The sequence below is a fragment of the Tachypleus tridentatus genome, unplaced genomic scaffold (genome assembly GCF_004210375.1).
Source record: "Tachypleus tridentatus isolate NWPU-2018 unplaced genomic scaffold, ASM421037v1 Hic_cluster_1, whole genome shotgun sequence".
NCBI lineage: Eukaryota > Metazoa > Arthropoda > Merostomata > Xiphosura > Limulidae > Tachypleus > Tachypleus tridentatus.
In genome coordinates this window covers 23,243,141-23,269,662 of record NW_027467777.1, presented here as the reverse complement: position 1 = coordinate 23,269,662, position 26,522 = coordinate 23,243,141, and the positions used below count along the sequence as shown (strand labels likewise).

Genomic DNA, 26,522 nt, shown 5'->3' with positions numbered 1-26,522 from the left:
AGAGTCAAATAAAACAAGAAACAGTTAACTAGACGTATATACTACAGAGTCAAATAAAACAAGAAACAGTTAACTAGACATATATACTACAGAGTCAAATAAAACAACAAACAGTTAACTAGACATATATACTACAGAGTCAAATAAAACAAGAAACAGTTAACTATACATATATACTACAGAGTCAAATAAAACAAGAAACAGTTAACTAGACATATATACTACAGAGTGAAATAGAAGAAACAGTTAGTTAACTAGACATATATACTAGAGAGTTATATAAAACTTCAAACAGGGAATTTAAAATGTATGCTACTGTCTCAAATAAAACAAGAGGTTGTTAACTACTTAAATATAGATTAAACTCTCTAGTATGTACTTTATAACTTCATAATTTATGTTTATAATTTTGTTATATGAATTGTGTATTGAAGTCCCAAAGTACCGGGAAGAAGTTTACTTTTCAGTATTTATCATTTCATTGTTGTATGGTCCTTTTATTTTTTTTTTTTGTACATGAACATTTAATGACGTGGTGAATTTCAGTGTTCAAAGTCATCTGTCCTACAACCTGAGAACTGGAGGGTTTGATAAGAGAAAAACAACAACATCACAATAAAGACTGTAATAACAATGTAATTGTAATGTCTATTAACATGATCTTTTACATCTGAAAAAGAATATATTAATTAATATCGCTACCGACCCACTGACTGCATCTGTTCTCTGAAAAAAAAAAATCCATTTTTATGTGGTTTATGTTATATGCAAATCACTTGGCTTTTATTACGCCTGTCTTACACTAAACACTTGATTAGACTTCCTTATCTTCTGATGGTTCAAAGTTCTGTATAAAGATGAGTCACGTGGGTAAATTAACCACTAAAAAAGACTTACATCGGATTCACGCCCCCTGGTTGTTCACTACTCAGGATATTCCAAGCATATTACAAGTCGTGGTGCAATATTTGTATGCAAAGCTCGCCAACAACTCACCCCCCTTTGTTGAATACGTTTAACTGTACGGCAAGGGGCGGATGTGAACGGGACGTTAGGTATTAGTAACGTTTTTATCGCATAACAGGTGCTTTACTGAAACCTACTTTTAAAACTGTTAACTCCGATCCATTCCTAACTGGTACTTAACAGGGTAAGAATGTTCTTTCTCACAATTTTAATAAACTTTCTTTTAAGTAACTTCCTTGTACGTATATAATCTCAGTGTTAATAAAACCAAATCAAGCTGTGAATACACGACATTAACTATAGACTTGTCAGAATATCAAGCCTACATTGTTTTATTATTATTACTTTAATTTATAAAAGTAAACGTCATGCTTGTGAGAAGAACATTGAATAATTGCTTACAATTGTAAGGGATTTCTTAGTATTTATGTAATGAATTTATTTAATTCTCAGTCTTTTAAGAATATGTTTCCTCACTCAGCTCCGAGATGTATTCAGCGACATCTGTAGGGAATTATCCCACTTCATCTAAAGAAACTACAGCGTCGCCAGGGCTAACAGGTATCAGAGTACATCTAGTGGTTGATCTAGTAGTGCATCTAGTAGTTGATCTAGCAATGGATCGAGTAGTTTATCTAGTAGTGCATCTAGTAGTTGATCTAGCAATGGATCGAGTAGTTTATCTAGTAGTGCATCTAGTAGTTGATCTAGTTTTGAAAGAAACGTTTTACATAAATAATTTTTTTTGTATTCAACATTTTCTTTGAAGTCTGATATAATACTACAGTAATAATAACATTAATAAAAGTGTGTAATATTATGTTACCTACACTATATCTGCTACATGTTCAGGGTGATATAAGACAACAGTAATAATAATAACATTAATAAAAGTGTGTAATATTATGTTACCTACACTATATCTGCTAAATGTTCATGGTGGTATAAGACTACAGTAATAATAACATTAATAAAAGTGTGTAATATTATGTTAACCACACTCTATCTGTTACGTCTTCAGGCTGATACAAAATATCTATTACAGTCATTATTTTAATGAATCATAGTGCACAAAATATCTATTACAGTCATTATTTTAATGAATCATAGTGCACAAAATATCTATTACACTCATTATTTTAATGAATCATAGTGTACAAAATATCTATTACACTCATTATTTTAATGAATCATAGTGCACAAAATATCTATTACACTCATTATTTTAATGAATCATAGTGCACAAAATATCTATTACACTCATTATTTTAATGAATCATAGTGCACAAAATATCTATTACACTCATTATTTTAATGAATCATAGTGCACAAAATATTTATTACAGTCATTATTTTAATGAATCATAGTGTACAAAATATCTATTACACTCATTATTTTAATGAATCATAGTGTACAAAATATCTATTACACTCATTATTTTAATGAATCATAGTGTACAAAATATTTATTACAGTCATTATTTTAATGAATCATAGTGTACAAAATATTTATTACAGTCATTATTTTAATGAATCATAGTGTACAAAATATTTATTACAGTCATTATTTTAATGAATCATAGTGCACAAAATATCTATTACACTCATTATTTTAATGAATCATAGTGTACAAAATATTTATTACAGTCATTATTTTAATGAATCACAGTATACAAAATATCTATTACACTCATTATTTTAATGAATCATAGTGCACAAAATATCCATTACAGTCATTATTTTGATTGAATGTATTTTTGATTGGTTTAGTAAATCACTTAGAATGATATAAGCCAAGAAGTATAATTTATAGTTTACTAAAGTTTTAACTCCTGTATTTTATCATATCTATTTTTGTTAATATATAATAAGAATTAAACTATTGGTCATAATAGAAGCTGGTGGTAAGTGGTTAGAATAAAACCATAACCGAGACATGTTTCTACCTTACATGTTGCCAGTTTTGCAGTACTCTCTTGATGCTAACCTGTTTTGTAATGTTAACCTGTTTGTTATTATTATACTGTCAATTGATAAACATGGTTCGAATCCTGTGGCAATGCTAGACTATTTTTGTTTATAACTTGCAATCTAACATGCTCACCCCTTCAGTAAGCGGTGAAAGAGTAGTACAAGATTAGCTGCCTTCCTTTTAGCCAATCACAGCTGAATTAAAGTGGATTAGCTCAGGTAGTCCATCGAGCAGCATTGTGCCACAAACAAGAAATATCATTCAGAGGTTTCGTTGATGTGGTGAATTATTATGTAAATACTGTGAAAATACGGGACATGTGACGAAGATGACGAGAAAAAGAAGTGAACAAAATATAAGTAAGAAGTTATTACGGTCGCTGTTAATAACACTGTATACATATTTGTTTGGGGCTAAGCGTATTAAGACGTTCCGCTCGTAATCTGAGGGTTGCGGGTTCGACTAGCTGCCTTCACTCTAGTTTTACACTGCTAAATTAGGGACGGCTAGCGCAGATACCCCTCGAGTAGCTTTGGGCGAAATTCAAAACAAACAAACATTTTTGTTTGTTTAAAGAGTAGCCACATCTGCTATTTCTACCCTAGATTGTAGCGTTGTAAATCCGTAGAGTTACAGGTGTCCTATTGGCGGCCATAATCCAATACTGTGACTGATGCCAGCTTATATAAACAGAGAGATATCATAGGTAGGGCTGATGCCAGCTTATATAAACAGAGAGATATCATATGTGGGACTGATGCCAGCTTATATAGACAGAGAGATATCATAGGTAGGACTGATGCCAGCTTATATAAACAGAGAGATACCATAGGTAGGACTCATACCTACCCCATCCAATTGAACATGCTAACACCAAAACAGAACTAGACAATTATGTTGATCAAATTACAGAACCCATAAAGTAAGCCATAAAAAACACAATTCCTAAAACAAATAAAAAGCAATCACTTATTCAATGGACTCTAACACCAGAAATTCACGCACTAATTATCAAACGCAGACAATTAAGACGAACACACTACGTTACACGCGATCCACACATTAAAACAGAAATCAATAAAACAAATACAAAAATTAAACAAGAAATTAAAAAAGCAAGAGAAAACAATTGGCAAAACTTCTGAAAAACTTAGAAAAAACCAAGAACAATCCAAAAGAATTCTGGAAAAAATTCAAGAGTATTGCTTCAGACAAAAACACAAATCACATGCTACAACATATCACACACAACAATAAAATCGCAAGGACAGACGTAGAGAAAGCTGACTTATTACCTGACTATTTGTATTTTTTGTAATTTCGCACAAAGCTACTCGAGGGCTATCTGTGCTAGCCGTCCCTAATTTAGCAGTGTAAGACTAGAGGGAAGGCAGCTAGTCATCACCACCCACCGCCAACTCTTGGGCTACTCTTTTACCAACGAAAAGTGGGATTGACCGTCACATTATACGCCCCCACGGCTGGGAGGGCGAGCATGTTTAGCGCGACTCGGGCGCGAACCCGCGACCCTCGGATTACGAGTCGCGCGCCTTACGCCCTGACTATTACAAATCCTCATTTAGCGACCTAAATTCAGTACACTTTGACTCACAACACCAACAACTTTGTCAACAAGTTCATAAATACAAACCAAACTTCATTCTCACCAGGATTCCCTGGCGAGACACTAGAAGCATACTCAAGTTCAATCAATAGAAAAATAACCATAACCGAACTAAAAATTAATATCAAAAACTTGAAGAACACTTCCCCCGGACATGACCAAATACCAAATATTATTCTGAAAAAAAGCTCCACTCTCCTACTACAACACCTCACAAACATCATGAACATTTCATGACCGGATACTACCCTGACAAGTGGAAAAAAGCCGTCATAACAACGATCCCCAAGAAACAAACTAATAGAACAAATCCAGATAATTTCCGCCCCATCAGTCTGTTAAGCTGCCTTGGCAAACTGATGGAGAGAATTATCTCCAACAGTCTCCTCCATTTTTGCGAATCGAATAACATCCTTCCAGAATCTCAAAATGCCTCCAGAAAAAATAGGCAAACAACAGATCACCTCACACGACTCACCGAATCAATCTACAAAGCTTTCAACAACAATCAAGTAACCATCGGGGTATTCCTAGATGTCAAAAAAGCATTCGACAGCGTATGGCACAATGCCATCAAATACAAACTAAATCACCTGCAAATAAATCCCACGATAGTTAAATGGATTTCAAATTTCTTAACAGATAGAACAGCACTAGTAAAAGTCAATAAACTATATCCAAATCATTTAATATAACTGCAGGAGTACCCCAAGATCAGTCCTCTCTCCACTTCTATACATAATTTTCGTCAGTGACATACCTTTTCCAAATCTAACATACACACACAATTCACAATACGCAGACGACATCGCTATCTGGAGCACCTCCAGAAACCCAGTGATGGCCATGTCTCGCGTACAAGAATCACTAAATAACGTCTCAACATGGAGCAACAACTGAAGAGTCGTGTTAAATCCAACGAAAACACAAGCAATCACCTTCTATAGGAAATTAAAGAAGCAAAGAAAAATCTAGAAAAAATGAAACTATCACTCGGAAACACAACCATTAACATGAACAAAAACATCACATTCCTTGGCATCACTTTCGACACAAAATTAACATGGAAAAAACATATAAACATATACACTCATCAATCAGAAAAAGGATTTCACATCTAATGACTATAACTGGTAAACAATCGAAATGCTCACCAAACACCATTATACAAATATACAAGGCTTACATCCGTCCACTAATAGAGTACGGATGTCAAGTAACATACAATATGTCAAACAACACACTCCAGAAAATCCAAGTTCAACAGAACAGAATATTAAAATCTGCATTCAGCCTACCATCATTCACGCCAACAAATTATATACATCAAATTAGCAATTTACCAACAATAAGAGATAGAATAACGGAAATATCACTTAAATATTATCTAAAAGCAGAAAATAGAAACAAACTAACGGCATCACTACACAAATTATCCAGTGCACCAACAAAATACATTTCACCTTACAACATATTTCAAGAATCACAAATTACTCAGCAAAGAATGTAAATAAATAAATCCATGTCATTAACATGTATTCCTTTTTTCTTCAGATACCGGGCACACGACAGGCAAAACTTTCGGCGCCTGTCCTGTGAAAGTGGGTTTTCTCGGGGCACTACCGTTTCCCCCCACAGCAAAAAATTTAGGCATTGGATTTCTAGATCCCAGGCAACTTTATTGCCAGACCCTGAATCGCGCCGTTTGATTTGATTTGAATTCTATTCATGAATTGTATTCATGTTCACATTTGCTTGACTTCTTCCTTTCGGGACAGGTCTCGCCCTTTTTTTCCGGTGCTGCCTTTGCCTCCACCCAAGACAACATTTAGAGAGACATCCTCCACCCAAAGAGTTAAAAATAATAATAATAATTAATTTTTAAAAAAAACTTATTCCTAATAACAATTCACGAAAGGGGACGAAGAGGAACCACAACGTTCCTGAACACCCCAGTTGGAGAGAGAACTCTTCTGATTTCTCTCTCTCTAAACTAAACCCCTGCCACGTTAGTTTGAGTTTTTGAGGTAGGACTGATGCCAACTTATATAAACAGAGAGATATCATAGGTAGGACTGATGCCAGCTTATATAAACAGAGAGATATCATAGGTAGGACTGATGCCAGCTTACATAAACAGAGAGATATCATAGGTAGGACTGATGCCAGCTTATATAGATAGAGAGATATCATAGGTAGGACTGATGCCAGCTTATATAGACAGAGAGATATCACAGGTAGAACTGATGCCAGCTTATATAGACAGAGAGATATCACAAGTAGGACTGATGCCAGCTTATATAGACAGAGAGATATCACAGGTAGAACTGATGCCAGCTTATATAGACAGAGAGATATCACAAGTGGGACTGATGCCAGCTTATTTAGACAGAGAGATATCACAGGTAGGACTGATGCCAGCTTATATAGACAGAGATTACAGGTAACGTATTTACACTAATGTATTTTATACTAATGTAGTTTAAACTGATGTATTTTAAAGTAATGCATTTTAAACTAATGTCTATTAAAGTAACGTATTTTAAACTAAAGTAATTTAACGTACTGTATTCTAGGGTAATGTATTTTATTCTAATGCATTTTAATGTAATGTATTTTAAACTAATGTATTTTAAAGTAAAGTATTTTAATGTAACGTATTTTAAACTAATGTATTTTAAAGTAACGTAACTTATGTTAACGTATTTTAAACTGGTGAATTTTAAATTAATGCATTTTAAACTAATGTATTTTAATGTAGTTTAAACTAATGTATTTTAAACTAATGCATTTTAAAGTAAGGTATTTTAAACTAATGTATTTTAAGGTAACGTATTTTAAACTGATGAATTTAAAAGTAATTCATTTCAAACTAATGTATTTTAAGGTAACGTATTTTAAACTGATGAATTTAAAAGTAATTCATTTCAAACTAATGTATTAAAACTAATATATTTTGTACTTTACAGTAACGTATTTTAATCTAATGTATTTTACACTAATGTATTCCACAGTAATGTGTTTTTAAGTAATGTATTTTACAGTAATGTACTTGTAAGTAATGTAATTTAATTAAACATGCATGGCCAGGTAGATTAAGGTGTTTGAGTCATAATGTGATGGTCGCAGGTTCGAATCCCTGTCGCTTCAAACATGCTTGCCATTTAAGCCTTGGGGGCGTTATAATGTGATGGAGTAGTCTAAAAGATGGCAGTGGTAGGTGATGACTTGCTGTCCTCCCTCTAGTGCTACACTGCTAAATTAGGAACGGCTAACGCAGATAGACCGGGTGTTGCTATGCGCGAAATTAAAAAACAAACAATTTAATACATTTTAAAGTAATGTAATTTAAACTAATGATTTTACCAAAAGTAGAAAATTAAAATTCGTCTGTGAAGAACAAAATACCGATAGATCATATTTCGTTGACGTCATACAAAGTTAACAAGTTCTAGATATTTCTTTTTAGAAATGAACGGTCTGTTATAGTCAGGTGATTAAGGCGCTAGACTCGCAATGTGAGGGTTGCTGCTTCGACTCCCCGTCACACCAAACATACACGATATTTCAGCCGTGGGAGAGTTATAATGTGAGGGTTGACGGTGGGTGGTGTTGACTAGCTGCCTACCCTCTAGTCTAAATCTTCTAAATTACGGACAGCTAGCGTAGACATCCTTCGTTTAGCTTTGCGCGATATTCAAAAGCAAACAAAGCAGAAATAGAAACTTCGTTTTTGATTAAACTGATTATATTTTCACTTTCCTTAACTTTAGAGGGCACTTCTCAGACGATAATGGACGAAAATGAACAAGCTTCTGCTCCACCTTTATCTTCAATGGAAGTAATTGCAGGTTACGAGAACATAACGTTTGACTCAGGTACTGCCATCTATCATCCTTTCTCCACATAAAAGTTCTATCGCACAAAGTTTTCAAAATATCCTGTAATTATAAAGACATTTTAAATGTTGTTCAACTCGGTAATGAATATGTTTTTAATCAATAATTTTAAATATAAAATTTCACAGTTCAACTTCCTAACTACAGGTGTCCAGTAAATATTGGATTATTGTAACGGTAAGATATTGTAATCAGTGATGATGTGATAAATAATTATTGGTTTATTATAATGGTAAGATCTTGTAATCAGTGATGATGTGACAAATAATTATTGGTTTATTATAACGATAAGATGTTGTAATCAGTGACGATGTGATAAATAATTATTGGTTTATTATTACGGTAAGATATTGTAATCAGTGAGGATGTGATAAATAATTATTGGATTATTATAACGGTAAGATATTGTAATCAGTGACGATGTGATAAATAATTATTGGATTATTATAACGGTAAGATATTGTAATCAGTGACGATGTGATAAATAGTTATTGGTTTATTATAACGGTAAGATATTGTAATCAGTGATGACGTGAAAAATAATTTTTGGTTTATTATAATGGTGATATATTGTAATCAGTGATGGTGTGATAAATAATTATTGGATTGTTATAACGGTAAGATATTGTAATCAGTGATGATGTGATAAATAATTATTGGATTATTATAACAGTAAGATATTGTAATCAGTGATGATGTGATAAATAATTATTGGATTATTATAACGGTAAGATATTGTAGTCAGTGGTGATGTGATAAATAATTATTGGATTATTATAACGGTAAGATCTTCTGATCAGTGATGATGTGATAAATAATTATTGGATTATTATAACGGTAAGATATTTTAATCAGTGATGATGTGATAAATAATTATTGGTTTATTATAACGGTAACTTATTTTAATGAGTAAAAATGTTTTAAATAAAAATGATTCTTCTTAAGACACTAATGTTTATATTAGTCACTAAACTCTATCATTCCTCAATACTTTATAACACTAATGTTTGTATTAGTCTTTAAACTCTGTCAATCTTCAGTAGTGTATAACACTAATGTTTGTATTAGTCACTAAACTCTGTCATTCCTCAATACTTTACGACATTGACGTTTGTATTAGTCACTAAACTCTGTCATTCCTCAATACTTTACGACACTAACGTTTGTATTAGTCACTAAACTCTGTCATTCCTCAATACTTTATGACACTAATGTTTGTATTAGTCTGTTTTCTCTATCAATCTTCAATAATGTGGGACAGTAATTATTCTAATATTTGTTAACCTCTATTGATCTTCAACAGTTTAAGACACCCATGTTTGTATTAGTCATTGAACTCTTTTATCTTCAGTAGTATATGACAGTAATGTTTGTATTAGTTGTTAAACTCTGTCAATCTTGAATATTGCATGACACTAATGTTTGTATTAATCATTAAACTTTGTAAATCTTCAATCTTTATGACACTAATTTATTATTAGTTGTTAACCTCTCTCGATCTTCAACAGTGTATAACACTAATGTTTGTATTAGTTGTTAATCTCTATCAGTCTTCAATAGTTTATAACACTAATGTTTGTATTACTTGTTAATCTCTATCAGTCTTCAATAGTTTATAACACTAATGTTTGTATTAGTTGTTAATCTCTATCAGTCTTCAACAGTTTATAACACTAATGTTTGTATTAGTTGTTAATCTCTGTCAGTCTTCAACAGTTTATAACACTAATGTTTGTATTAGTTGTTAATCTCTGTCAGTCTTCAATAGTTTATAACATTAATGTTTGTATTACTTGTTAATCTCTATCAGTCTTCAACAGTTTATAACACTAATGTTTGTATTACTTGTTAATCTCTGTCAGTCTTTAATAGTGTATAACTCTATCAGTCTTCAACAGTTTATAACACTAATGTATTACTTGTTAATCTCTGTCAGTCTTTAATAGTGTATAACTAATATTTGTATTAGTTGTTAATGTCTATCAGTCTTCAATAGTTTGTAACACTAATGTTTGTATTAGTTGTTAATCTCTATCAGTCTTCAACAGTTTATAACACTAATGTTTGTATTAGTTTTTAATCTCTATCAGTCTTCAACAGTTTATAACACTAATGTTTTTATTAGTTGTTAATCTCTATCAGTCTTCAATAGTTTATAACACTAATGTTTGTATTAGTTGTTAATCTCTATCAGTCTTCAATAGTTTATGACACTAATGTTTGTATTAGTTGTTAATCTCTATCAGTCTTCAATAGTTTATAACACTAATGTTTGTATTAGTTGTTAATCTCTATCAGTCTTCAATAGTTTATAACACCAATGTTTGTATTAGTTGTTAATCTCTATCGATTTTCAACAGTTTTAGACACTAATGTTTGTATTAGTTGTTAATCTCTATCGATTTTCAACAGTTTTAGACACTAATGTTTTTTATAAGTTGTTAAACTCTGTCATTCTTCAATAGTGTAAGACAGTAATGTTTGTTTCAGTTATTTTTCCTCTGTCAATCTCCAATACTTTATGACACTAATGTTTGTATAATCATTAAACTCTGTCTATAATCAATAGTTTATAACACTAACGTTTTGTATCAGTCGTTTGTATCAATATTCGACAGTTTAAGACACTAATGTTTTAGTAGTTGTTTAATCACTCAACTGTATGTTTTGGGTTGCTAGTTCCTCTACCCCCACCGTCGTACGAGAACAGTATTCTAGGTCAGCCTCCCCCAGAACGAAATGATGTAGCGAGGTAAGATTTACCTTTGAGAAACCTAAATGTAGTTTTGTAAAAAAACAAAAACGGAATCTATGTCTTGAGAAAATCCAAGAAGGATTTCCATTAATCTAAAAACTTTGAAACCTGTATTTATATAATGTGTACATGTAGGTAAAACCTGTATTTATATAATGTGTACATGTAGGTAAAACCTGTATTTATATAATGTGTACATGTAGGTAAAACCTGTATTTATATAATGTGTACATGTAGGTAAAACCTGTATTTATATAATGTGTACATGTAGGTAAAACGTGTATTTATATAATGTGTACATGTAGGTAACACGCGAACTCTAACAACAATGATAACTGGTGAAACAGTCTGTGAATATTGTGAAAACACGCGAACTCTAACGACAATGATAACTGGTGAAACAATGTGTGAATAGTGTGAAAACACGCGAACTCTAACGACAATGATAACTGGTGAAACAGTGTGTGAATATTGTGAAAGCTTCATCTGTATTACAAGCTTGTGTTCCAGTTTGTAATATTAACAAACTTTAACTTAGTTAAAATATATTTAGTTCTTGCTCTATTAAAGTTAACGTTTCTTTAAAACTTATCTTCGACACATGGAAGTCGGGAGCCTCATGACGGGAATCCTCGATAGGCGCGGCTCTTAAAATTCTGTTATACAGAAATGGAGTAAATTATCTGGACACTGTATGACATAGTGGTCTCTAGTTTCGTATGATTGAAATTGGACTGCCGCGTGGGATGTATTGGTGGCTCTAAAACTTTCTGAAAAACAGGAAATGTAAACGTTGAGGGAACCCTCTCGGAGTTCTCCACACCAGAAGCTGGCGTCCCTTGAGGAGGGGTGTTTAGCCCCATAGTCATCATGCATGTGAACAATATGCCACTCAAAGATCCTAATTATGGATATTTTTCACAGTTTGCCAACGATGTAGCAATCTGGAAATGTGCTCCATCATCAGAAATAGCAGCCACAAATATACAACCAAAAGTATACAACCAAAAGTATCGAATCAAAATAAATAAATACAGCAAAACCCAACTAGTGATGTTTACAAAGTAGTGACGTTTACCAACTAGTGATGTTTACCAACTAGTGATGTTTACAAAGTAGTGATGTTTACAAAGTAGTGATGTTTACAAAGTAGTGATATTTACAAAGTATTGATGTTTTTACCAACTAGTGATGTTTACAAAGTAGTGATGTTTACCAACTAGTAGTGATGTTTACCAACTAGTAGTGATGTTTACCAACTAGTGATGTTTACAAAGTAGTAATGTTTACCAACTAGTGGTGTTTACAAAGTAGTGATGTTTAACAACTAGTGATGTTTACAAAGTATTGATGTTTACCAACTAGTGATGTTTACAAAGTATTGATGTTTACCAACTAGTGATGTTTACAAAGTAGTGATGTTTACCAACTAGTGATGTTTACAAAGTAGTGATGTTTACGAGTATTGATGTTTACCAACTAGTGATGTTTACAAAGTATTGATGTTTACCAACTAGTGATGTTTACAAAGATGTTTTACAAAGTATTGATGTTTACCAACTAGTGATGTTTACAAAGTAGTGATGTTTACCAACTAGTGATGTTTACAAAGTAGTGATGTTTACAAAGTATTGATGTTTACAAAGTAGTGATGTTTACCAACTAGTGATGTTTACAAAGTAGTGATGTTTACAAAGTATTGATGTTTACAAAGTAGTGATGTTTACCAACTAGTGATGTTTACAAAGTAGTGATGTTTACAAAGTATTGATGTTTACCAACTAGTGATGTTTACAAAGTATTGATGTTTACAAACTAGTAGTGATGTTTACAAAGTATTGATGTTTACCAACTAGTGATGTTTACCAACTAGTGATGTTTACAAAGTAGTGATGTTTACCAACTAGTGATGTTTACAAAGTATTGATGTTTACCAACTAGTGATGTTTACAAAGTAGTGATGTTTACAAAGTATTGATGTTTACCAACTAGTGATGTTTACCAACTGGTGATGTTTACCAACTAGTGATGTTTACCAACTGGTGATGTTTACCAACTAGTGATGTTTAGAAAGTATTGATGTTTACCAACTAATGATGTTTACAAAGTATTGATGTTTACCAACTAGTGATGTTTACAACCAGAGATTTTTATAAATGGAACACTGGTTCACACTCCCCCATCATACAAAATTTCTAGAACTAACTTATGATTCGAAACTAACATGGATAAGCCATCTATATAATATTAAAACTAAAGTCTCGCGAAGAACAAACTATGCTGGGAGTCTAAATGTAGAAAACAGTGGAACATGAGCTGACAATATACAAAACATATATAAGACCTGTAATAGACTATACAACTCGAGCATGGATTAATGTACTCAAACTATTGAAAACCAAAGTACAGACAATACAAAATACACTATTCACTGGGCATATAAAGTACCCAGATCTACCCTATCAGAGTTCATGTACAAATATTCAAACATACCAGTAATAGTAGATAGACTCCTATGAATAATACAGTAAATTACTTTGATAAAAATTGGAGGAAAAACGACTTAGTATGCAAACTCGACAGGTACTGCTTGGATGATGAAGATAGTTTTAAACACCTCTTAAATTATACACTGGGTTATAAAGAATGAATAATAAAAAAGACCACCTCCAAACTAGATGTTACGTTAGTGAGAAACTCGCTAATAACGACTAATTTATGTACATGTTTCTTAGTAAATTCCTTCTAGTGAAAGTGCGACATATTATGGAACTTTAGAGAGAAGAGATAAATTTGCACCAAATGTATTGGTGAATGGTACATGGACATTGCCCTGATAGGGGTCTGAGTAAGTACGGGTTACTGTGGCCCTCATGTAATATTTATCTCCTACATTTAACCGTTGTGAAGGAGGGAGAGGTCAACGTGCACCTGACCCTCCCGGGTATACAAATATCCAAGAGGTCAACGTGCACCTGACCGTCCCGGGTATACAAATATCCAAGAGGTCAACGTGCACCTGACCGTCCGGGTATACAAATATCCAAGAGGTCAACGTGCACCTGACCCTCCCGGGTATACAAATATCCAAGAGGTCAACGTGCACCTGACCGTCCCGGGTATACAAATATCTAAACAACAAGAGAGTAAATTAGTCTGTGAGACCTTATTTCCCTTTATATTAGCTATATTTTGTGAGCCAACTACATGAAACGTGGGGCACCTGATTCAGGTTTGTTACTCATCAGGCACTTTACAGCCTACTCTCAATCTCAGTTATTTTTTAGCCAGGATTAGAGTAAATTAATATATGAAAACTTGGGCGTGGACAAATACACCAACAGAAAGTTTTTGACCTCCTGAGTCCCCAACACTAATAAGATTTCAAACCAGTCAAGAGATGACAGACCATCAACTTAAAACCAACAACTCAGAGTCGTTTTATGAGCCATTATGCCGCGGCTAATAGTGGGATTTCTACTCTTACGTATGAAATAACTCAATTACTTTTTTTATATCTCACCATGATGTTATGTAACGACAGAATGTTAGGACAACAATATTTATTTACGTTTGTTCTACAATATTCTAGGAACTATATATACTTTTCTGCCATTTGTTAGTATTCCTGCAATGACAGAAGAACAGGTTCGGGCAGCATTGTTGGACCACGTATCAGAACATTGTTGCTATGGTAGCGGACCAGCCAAGACAATGGTCATTCGTGACGTATTGATGAACAGTGCTTTTCACGTAAGTCTGTCCAAATCTAATTTACGATTTATCCTTGCTGAAATCTCGTTTGAACGTTACCTTTTGAAGTAGATGAATTTAGATTCAATGAAAATGATTAATGAAAAATGTTAAGTGACTTGGTTCTTATAGTATGTCTAACATTGTGTTGGTTACTATCTTCTCAAAAAGACTTGTTTTTTGTAGAACTGCATATCGTCCAGAATACATATTATAGTAAAAAGTAAAATTACCTACACTGGTAACATTTTAATTACAGTAATATAAACGTGGTTGGTACATATAATGTCCAGTTAAATCATTGAATCTCGACGTATCTTATCATTTCTATTTCTTTATATTTATTTCAGTACACCTTGGAAACTTTTACCGAAAAACGTGAGACCGCTTGGGCATATGAACCTTATGACGGTTTGTTTGCATTGGATTTTTTTACTTGATTAATGGTTAATTTAACAGATGGTATATTTTATCTAGCGAATGGTTGTTAAACAAACTGCAGATTGTATCTAGTGAATGTTTGATAAAACTGATGGTACATTTTATGTAATAAATATCCGGTTAAACAAATGGTGTATTTTGTGTTTTAAAGTTGTAATTAAACAGATGATGGACTTTGTTGAATGTTTAACGTGGAGAAACATAAGTTTTACTGAGGTTTTACGACTAATAAGAACAAGAGGGAATGCTCAATAGTCTCGGCACAAAAAATTATTTAAGGCGAAATTAAAGTAAATTAACCTATGGTATCTGTTTCCCTTTTTAATAGCTTTATTTCTATAGGACAGCAATACCAAGCATGGGGGCGCATATCCGAAGTTTGATTTTTATTAGTCCTCAAAATGTTTACCAATCTACCCTAAAATTGAAATATTTAGGCAGAAGTAGAATAAATTGATGTATAATATCAGCCTTTAGGCTCAATCAAGTGTATGAATCTCAAATCGATCACGTGATAAAGGAATTATGAGCTGGTGGTTTGTAGCTGAAAAAACAACAACAAGAACTTGAGCCGTCCTATCAGCCGTTATGCCGCAGCTAAAAACATGGTAAAGAAAAACATCACAACTACAATTTTGTATTCAAAAGAAACTAGTTGAACAAAGAAAGGTGAATACATTCGAGAGTATTTGATCGTTTTGTTCACAAATTCGGTAATTCAACTAAATATATTTTAAACCGTTAATAAAATATATACGAGTTTTTTAGTTTCTTCGAGTTATTAGTGGTTATCGTTCCTGGTACAGATTGATGGATCGTCTAATCGTTTATACGTGTGGTTTATAAGAATGACAGTCAAATCCCATTATTCTATTACTGTAGCTTAAGAAATAGCGATTGGCACTTTTGAATAACTGGCTTTTCTCAAACGTTACCAATATAAAGTTAGAGACAGATGTTCACATATCGGCCTTGCTTGCCAAAGAAATCCTAACAAATGAACTTAGCTTTTCGTTTCTTTACTACAATATTTTAAAAGTTACACTCTTTAAAGACATTTATTTACGACAAACCTTTCACCCATAAGGTCATATTGTTTGGACGAAATGTCATTCATTCAAAGATAATAAATATATTTTGTACTTCAGTGTTTTGGCTAAAATTAACAGGCTGTGCACAAGCGTTAAAAATCATAAATAAATATTAATACCTAAATAAAATATACTAAAAATCAAAACTAATTATTACTAACCAAATAAAATATACTATAGATCAAAACTAATTATTACTAACTAAATAAAATATACTAAAAGTAAAAATTCATTATTACTATCTAAATAAAATATACCAAAAATCAAAACTAATCATTACTAACCAAATAAAATATACTAGGGGTAAAAATTCATTATTACTACCTAAATAAAATATACTATAGATCAAAACTAAGTATTACTACCTAAAAAATATATTAAGGATCAAATCTAATTATTACTACGTTAATAAAATATACTGAAGATGAAGACTAATTACTACTATCTAAATAAAATATACTATAGATCAAAACTAAGTATTACTACGTTAATAAAATATACTGAAGATGAAGACTAATTACTACTACCTAAATAAAGTATACTATAGATCAAAACTAAGTATTACTACGTTAATAAAATATACTGAAGATGAAGACTAATTACTACTACCTAAATAAAGTATACTATAGATCAAAACTAAGTATTACTACCTAAAAAATATTTTAAAGATCAAATCTAATTATTACTACGTTAATAAAATATACTGAAGATGAAGACTAATTACTACTACCTAAATAAAATATACTATAGATCAAAACTAAGTATTACTACCTAAAAAATATATTAAAGATCAAATCTAATTATTACTACGTTAATAAAATATACTGAAGATGAAGACTAATTAATACTACCTAAATAAAGTATACTATAGATCAAAACTAATTATTACTAACTAAATAAAATATACTAGAAGTAAAAATTCATTATTACTATCTAAATAAAATATACCAAAAATCAAAACTAATCATTACTAACCAAATAAAATATACTAGGGGTAAAAATTCATTATTACTACCTAAATAAAATATACTATAGATCAAAACTAAGTATTACTACCTAAATAAAATATACTAGGGGTAAAAATTCATTATTACTACCTAAATAAAATATACTATAGATCAAAACTAAGTATTACTACCTAAAAAATATATTAAGGATCAAATCTAATTATTACTACGTTAATAAAATATACTGAAGATGAAGACTAATTACTACTACCTAAATAAAATATACTATAGATCAAAACTAAGTATTACTACGTTAATAAAATATACTGAAGATGAAGACTAATTACTACTCCCTAAATAAAGTATACTATAGATCAAAACTAAGTATTACTACGTTAATAAAATATACTGAAGATGAAGAGTAATTACTACTACCTAAATAAAGTATACTATAGATCAAAACTAAGTATTACTACCTAAAAAATATATTAAAGATCAAATCTAATTATTACTACGTTAATAAAATATACTGAAGATGAAGACTAATTACTACTACCTAAATAAAGTATACTATAGATCAAAACTAAGTATTACTACCTAAAAAATATATTAAAGATCAAATATAATTATTACTACGTTAATAAAATATACTGAAGATGAAGACTAATTACTACTACCTAAATAAAGTATACTATAGATCAAAACTAAGTATTACTACGTCAATAAAATATACCGAAGATGAAGACTAATTACTACTACCTAAATAAAGTATACTATAGATCAAAACTAAGTATTACTACCTAAAAAATATATTAAGGATCAAATCTAATTATTACTACGTTAATAAAATATACTGAAGATGAAGACTAATTACTACTACCTAAATAAAGTATACTGTAGATCAAAACTAAGTATTACTACGTTAATAAAATATACTGAAGATGAAGACTAATTACTACTCCCTAAATAAAGTATACTATAGATCAAAACTAAGTATTACTACGTTAATAAAATATACTGAAGATGAAGACTAATTACTACTACCTAAATAAAGTATACTATAGATCAAAACTAAGTATTACTACCTAAAAATATATTAAAGATCAAATCTAATTATTACTACGTTAATAAAATATACTGAAGATGAAGACTAATTACTACTACCTAAATAAAGTATACTATAGATCAAAACTAAGTATTACTACCTAAAAAATATATTAAAGATCAAATCTAATTATTACTACGTTAATAAAATATACTGAAGATGAAGACTAATTACTACTACCTAAATAAAGTATACTATAGATCAAAACTAAGTATTACTACGTTAATAAAATATACTGAAGATGAAGACTAATTACTACTACCTAAATAAAGTATACTATAGATCAAAACTAAGTATTACTACCTAAAAAATATATTAAGGATCAAATCTAATTATTACTACGTTAATAAAATATACTGAAGATGAAGACTAATTACTACTACCTAAATAAAATATACTATAGATCAAAACTAAGTATTACTACCTAAAAATATATTAAGGATCAAATCTAATTATTACTACCTAAATAAAATATACTAAACGAACTACATGTTTGGTGGATTTACACAGCTGGTTTTCTTCTGGTTTATCATAGGATGTTCTGTAGTGGATTAAATATGTGCTACGTTTTATTTTATCATCACTCTACACTCAAATAGTTGTTACCCTAACTGGTGCTAAGTTAATTCTTTACAGGATCAACAATTGAAACCTGTATGTTAAAGGAAGTTGGTTATATTTCGAAAAACGAAAAATCTAAAGTTCACTACACCAATGCCCATGGTTCTTCACTATAAAATTTTGGAACAAATTTAAAGTTTGAAGGATGCAATATAGATGAGTTAAAAAGAGTAAATATATTTGTTTTGTAAAGAAATGGTTTGATTCACTTAAATATACTTCTAAATACAAATATCTGTTATATTGTTTTTTTGAAAAGCTTTGTCAGAAGATAAACTTTTTGACAAAGTTACGTCCTGACTGAACTATCATCAAGGAAGGGTGGTTGCTTTCATTTCAGAGCTTATATATTAATATGTTGGTGTTAACTACAGTTTTTAATCACATATCTCCTCTCCTCACAACAGGAAAGCATTTGGACACTGCAATGAACGGTCCAGCTCCTTCTCCTTGGGATGTTCTTGTTAATCCAAGTAAACATTTCGTCAACGAACAAATAAAACTAGAGATTCCTCATACTGCTTATGCAAAGATGTGTCACGCATGCATCGGTAATGGACGGCTAAGGTGCTCTCGTTGTATAGGGCTTGGACAGGTGACGTAAATTATCATAAAAATTTCATTTTTTCTTCATTTGTTTAGGAAAAACTTTTATCGAATTTATTTTTCTAGAATCTCATATCGGTGGTAAAATCACTTATGCCTCCAATCTCCATTTGAAATATTCTCTGAATCAGTGACACTAATTGTTAATCAAACACCAATATCATCGAAATACCAAATCACTGGTTAAAGACAACCAATTAATGTCATCAAAAGACCCTGTCAGTGGTTAAAGATCACCAATCAACGTTATAAAATAACCAAACCAATGGTTAATATCCATCAACTAACGTTGTCAAAAGACCCATCCAGTGGTTTAAGATCACCAACCAATTTTATCCAATAACTAAACCAAAGGTTAATACCCATCAACTAACGCTGTAAACAGACCTAGCCAGTGGTCAAAGATCACCAACCAACATTATCCAATGACCCAATCAATGGTTAATACCCATCAAAGATTACCAACCAACGTTATCCAATAACCCAACTAATAATGTCATTAAAAGACCCAGCCAACGGTTAAAAAATACCAACTAACGTTTTAAAATAACCCAACAAACGGTTAATACCCATCAAATAACGTCATCAAAAGACCTAGCTAGTGGTTAAATACGAACAAGCTAAATTACTGTTGAAAACCCTAATGGCTAAAGATAACCAATGTGTGTATGTGATCCAAGATTAAACATATTGTTTATATATTTACTTTTTGTATGCAATTTTAGCCTCAATTAATGTATAAATTCCCTCATCTAAAGGATGAATTGTAATGTTATTTTACAAAGAGATGTTGAAAAACACCAGATACTGATAAAAAAACATTTTGAAAAGCTTCAAGGGGAATGTGTAATACTACTTCCAACTGTTCTAGCTCTGGACTACATAATGGATTCTCTTACAACAAAAGAACAATATTATCTGAATATAATATACTTGTTTTTAACTGCAGATGTGTTGTACGTGGTGTAATGGAAGTGGTCACCATCATAAAAACCACCACCATCACCATCATCATGACGATGTGTGTAACCACTGTCTTGGTAGAGGACAACAACGGTAAGTAACAAAAGTACATATTCCAACATCAGAAAATGCAAACTTATAGAAATCATTATTGTTGTGATAAATTTATAATAACACATTAAAACAAAACAAAGAACACTGGAAAACAGATAAACGTTTAGTAAACACTATCTTTCTTACAGCTTATGGTGTTCCAACAGAGAACACAACAATGGCGAACATATAAATGTGTAGAAAACATTGCCTTTGTTCCAACAGAGGACACAACAATGGTGAACATATAAACATTGTAGAAAACATCATCTTTGTTACAACCTATGGTGTTCAAACAGAGGACACAACAATGGTGTAGAAAACATTGCCTTTGTTACAATATATGGTGTTCCAACAGAGGACACATCAATGTCAAACATATAAACGTGTAGAAAACATCTTCTTTGTTACAACCTTGGTGTTCAAACAGAGGACACAACAATGGCAAACATATAAACGTGTAGAAAACATCTTCTTTGTTACAACCTAGGGTATTTCAACAGAGGACACAACAATGGCGAACAGATGTTGTTTTGTTTATTTTAACTCGTGCAGTGTAACGGTATCTTCCTTTTAAATAATAATTCGAATGGTAATGATAAAAGCAGTTAACAGCCCTTTCTGTTTTATACGTTAGACAGTTATATAAGGTGGGAATATCAACTGACACTTCAGGCTAAGGCCAACTGACAGTTATATTTTATATCAGGTGGGAATATCAACTGACACTTCAGGCTAAGGCCAACTGACAGTTATATTTTATGTAAGGTGGGAATATCAACTGACACTTCAGGCTGAGGCCAACTGACAGTTTATTTTATGTAAGGTGGGAATATCAACTGACACTTCAGGCTAAGGCCAACTGACAGTTATATTTTATGTAAGGTGGGAATATCAACTGACACTTCAGGCTAAGGCCAACTGACAGTTTATTTTATGTAAGGTGGGAATATCAACTGACACTTCAGGCTAAGGCCAACTGACAGTTATATTTTATATAAGGTGGGAATATCAACTGACACTTCAGGCTAAGGCCAACTGACAGTTATATTTTATATAAGGTGGGAATATCAACTAACACTTCAGGCTAAGGCCAACTGACAGTTATATTTTATATAAGGTGGGAATATCGACTGACACTTCAGGCTAAAGCCAACTGTCCAATAGCTTTCACTATTTTTACAAAAACCCGTTCCCTACTTTTCACTTTTCATTATTCTATCAACGAGTTTTATTCATTTTCTATAAAGTGACTAAATGAATTTTAATTTTTTTTATATTTTGTTTAGTTGTTTTCGATGTAATGGACTTGGTCAAGTCACTTGCCGCATGTGCTCCGGATATGGTCAGTTGAAATGTTACGTCCAGATGACAGTCACATGGTAAGAAACGCTAGAAACAATTGAAACATAACTTTCAATAACATCTCTAAACATTTATCATTTCCCGTGGTATTGACAACCTAGATTAAAAGTGTATATGGAAACAAAGTAACCTTCAAAGTGTTTTAAAATGTCAGCAGGAAGGTAAAACAATAACGTAAATAAATGTTTAAAAAACTTGATAGGTTTTAGTTGTTGTTTTAACAAAAGTTTTCTTGAACTGTGTTATGATGACAGTCTAATGATTATTGTGTAATAATGTTGACATTGTAACAACAATTGTGTTATGATGACAGTCTAATGATTATTGTGTAATAATGTTGACATTGTAACAACAATTGTGTTATGATGACAATCTAATGATTATTGTGTAATAATGTTGACATTGTAACAACAATTGTGTTATGATGACAGTCTAATGATTATTGTTTAATAATGTTGACATTGTAACAACAATTGTGTTATGATGATAGTGTAATGATTATTGTGTTATAATACTACTATTGTAACAACAATTGTTTTATGATGACGGTGTAGTGGTTATTGTGTTATAATGATAATAGTAACAACAATTGTGTTGTGATGATAGTGTAACACAAGGGGATAAATGAAGGAAAGAAACCGTTGGATTAATGATTGACTTATTTATACTGAGAGACAGAAACATAATTTAAAATTTACAAATATTCAATATCCCAGCAGTAAATTGACAGACTTACAACAGTTTCATGATTTTTATATTTATCATAATGCTTTCTTTTTTAATCAAGAGGCAGAAAAGTTTAGCTTCCAATGTAAGTATTTCAACAGTTGTGATATATCTATATTTATCTTATACTTTGTTGTTATTAGTGCTTTGTTATTAAAATTCTGAAATATTTGTTTTGATAGTAAATATTTCAAAAGCTACTAATTGTATAATTTCATTTTATCAAATCGAGGACTAATCATCTCGAGGATCACATTTCTGACGTCACCAAACTACCAAAAGAACTCGTGCGTGAAGTCAGTGGCCACGTGGCTTTTGAAGAACTACAGTCACGGGTAGTACAGAACTTTAAAACTATATTTATATATATACATAAATATGTGAAGCTACTACCGAACTTCCTTTATAAGTTTGCAAACACATTCTTGTTAAAGAAAGTTAAACATATAGTTACAGTTACTTATTGGATGTCATCAAGTTTCTGTTCTAATACTGTATCAATATCTATCCTATTACACTGTAATTTTTAAACAGTCATTGTAACACTATCATAAGTGCAATATACTTGTTAAACAGTCATCGTTACACTATCATTAGTACACTGTAATTCTTAAACAGTCATTGTAACACTATCATAAGTGCAATATACTTGTTAAACAGTCATCGTTACACTATCATTAGTACACTGTAATTGTTAAACAGTCATCGTTACACTATCTTTAGTACATTGTAGTTGTTAAACAGTCATCGTTACACTGTCATTAATACACTGTAATTGTTTAACAGTCATCGTTACACTATCATTAATACATTGTAATTGTTTAACAGTCATCGTTACACTATCATTAATACACTGTAGTTGTTAAACAGTCATCGTTACACTATCATTAATACACTGTAATTGTTAAACAGTCATCGTTACACTGTCATTAATACACTGTAGTTGTTAAACAGTCATCGTTACACTATCATTAATACATTGTAATTGTTTAACAGTCATCGTTACACTATCATTAATACACTGTAGTTGTTAAACAGTCATCGTTACACTATCATTAATACACTGTAGTTATTAAAAATCATTTGTAATTTGGAGAAGAATAAAACTTAATGTGTTATTGTCACATGACTGTGTTTAATTTTGAAAAGAAAAACAAAACATTTTAACGTTTAATTAAACAGATTCTTCTTAAGAGAACTAGATGTAGTTTACATAGAGCTGTTTTGTGGTGTGCTTATTGTACAGTTTCATTTTCTATATTTTTCAAGGTGTGGCCAATCACACATTTTCCGGACCGAGCGATAAATGAAGCATCTTCGAGGATCGTCAATTTTCACACTTCAGCTTTTCCCATGGAAAAAATCATACAACAGGTAAGACCTGTGAAACATATTAAACGTAGGATTTGTCATACGAGGTTGTATGCTAACCATGTTAAGTTTACATAGATTATTGGAGCCGAAACTTTAATGAAAATGGATCATACTTAACTCGTAGTTTTCTATAAAAAAATTGAAATATGTTGTGTTTTTTTTCGTTTCCAGCGCCATCGTGTGAGAATTGTACCAATAGCAGAGGTACACTGCACGTGGAAAGATTCCTTCACAACCTTCTTCGTGTATGGATTCGAGAACAAGGTCTACTTTCCAGATTACCCTCAGCAGTGTTGCTGGGGCTGTACCCTACTTTGATACAACCCTTATCAGTACTACTGTACCATACTCTGATACAACCCTCATCAGTACTACTGTACCCCAATCTGATAAAATACCTATCAGTGTTACTGTACCATACTCTGATACAACCCTCATCAGTACTACGGCACCCTACTTTGATGCAACCCTTATCAGTACTATGCCACCATATTTTGATACAACCCTTATCAATACTACTGTACCTTACTCTGGTAAAACTTTTGTCAGTGTACCCTACTCTGATACAACCCTTATAAGTACTATGACATCCTACTTTGATACAACCCTTATCAGTGTTACTGTATCCTACTCTGATACAACCCTTACCAATACTGCTGTACCCTAATCTGATACAACCCTTATCAGTGATAATGTACCCTACTTTGATCCTTTGAGAACCCTATCCATGTCTGATCTATCCATGTCTGATCTTCCTCGAAGATTCAAATTAAAAAATGATTTGCCATTTTAAAAACTTTATTGTTTGATGGTTATATATATATATATTGGAATATATAGTCGATTATATTGTTGATTCTGTTATTTTTTGAAAAAATCTCGAATAAACCTGTTATAAAGTTACAACTTGTAATTTACTATTACTCAGCTATGCAAAGCTTCTTTCTATAATGAATATTGACGCATTTATATGGCATATTAACCGTAATCTGTTCACCCTCTTTTCTAGGTGGGTATAATTTATCCTGTGTGGTCAGTCCAGCTATTCTTGTAGATTGGTGTATACTGCACAAAATAATTATATTTGTTATCTAAGAGAGAGATCTGGTAATGAAGGTAATACATATACAAGAGCATGACACAGACACAACTGCAACATTTTAATATTTCTGTTCGAGTTCTTAACATAATCTTCTATCTAAGTACAGATTGTTAACAATGTCAATCTAATCTCGTATCATCGTTACGCGACAACCATCTAATGATTTTTTGTGTTTTTATAACTGACATCACAAATGTCAGAGACCATGGTTCGAAACCACAAACCAAACTTTATATATCATTATTAGCATCAGCATTTTAATGTATTGAATACTCCTAAGTGTGGCTTTTGAAAAGACACTTTACCATGAACTATGGAGGTAGTAACCATAAGGGACAACAGATGGCGATAACAAAATGAATAGCAAATAAATTGGTCGCAAACGGAAACATAACTTTAATCATATAGATTGAAGTATATTTTTCTTTTATTCATAAACAGATCTTAATATGGTATTTTTAACGTGTTTAAACCTTCATTTAAATTTGTTTAGTGCTTTGCCTTGTACAGTTTGAAATCTTCTTCCGATAGCTGACAACTAAGAGGTATGTTTGTAATTAGTAAAGTATATTGTTAGAGTATATTACACCAACTGGTACTACTTGATATAGTACATTAAACTACAACTAGTACACCTGGATCAGAAGAGTATATACTAACTGGTACTACTTGACAGTGATACCTGAACTACAACTAGTATACCTGGATCAGAAGAGTGTATACTAACTGGTAATACTTGACAGTGCTACCTAAACTACAACTAGTATACCTGGATCAGAAGAGTGTATACTAACTGGTACTACTTTACAGTGATACCTGAACTACAACTAGTATACCTGGATCAGAAGAGTGTATACTAACTGGTACTACTTGACAGTGATACCTGAACTACAACTAGTATACCTGGATCAGAAGAGTGTATACTAACTGGTACTACTTTACAGTGATACCTGAACTACAACTAGTAAACCTGGATCAGAAGAGTATATACTAACTGGTACTACGTGAGAGTGATACCTGAACCACAACTAGTATACCTGGATCAGAAGAGTATATACTAACTGGTACTACTTGACAGTGATACCTGAACTACAACTAGTATACCTGGATCAGAAGAGT

General features: G+C 31.7%; 1 protein-coding gene across 2 annotated transcripts; it reads left to right on the top strand.

Moving 5' to 3' along the window:
• Positions 1–931: 931 nt before the first annotated feature.
• Positions 932–25,204, top strand: LOC143241674 (protein SSUH2 homolog). 2 transcript variants are annotated; one of them, XM_076484904.1, is made up of 12 exons: positions 932–1,150; positions 1,448–1,527; positions 8,336–8,440; positions 11,141–11,213; positions 14,840–14,969; positions 15,320–15,380; positions 19,582–19,769; positions 20,730–20,836; positions 22,126–22,218; positions 23,160–23,262; positions 24,197–24,301; positions 24,473–25,204. In XM_076484904.1, the coding sequence occupies exons 2-12, from the start codon at positions 1,455–1,457 to the stop codon at positions 24,617–24,619; spliced, it is 1,185 nt and encodes a 394-aa protein (XP_076341019.1). In that variant the 5' UTR covers positions 932–1,150; positions 1,448–1,454; the 3' UTR covers positions 24,620–25,204. The 2 variants fall into 2 exon arrangements, with proteins under 2 accessions (XP_076341019.1, XP_076341018.1); XM_076484903.1 differs by having other exon boundaries at positions 958–1,055.
• Positions 25,205–26,522: the final 1,318 nt, after the last annotated feature.

Coding starts and splice junctions, on each gene's coding strand:
- LOC143241674 (XM_076484903.1), top strand. CDS start 973: ATGCAAAGCTCGCCAACAACTCACCCCCCTTTGTTGAATACGTTTAAC. Junction 19,770..20,729: donor GTTGTATAGGGCTTGGACAG/GTGACGTAAATT, acceptor TTTTAACTGCAG/ATGTGTTGTACGTGGTGTAA. Junction 24,302..24,472: donor TGGAAAAAATCATACAACAG/GTAAGACCTGTG, acceptor TTTCGTTTCCAG/CGCCATCGTGTGAGAATTGT.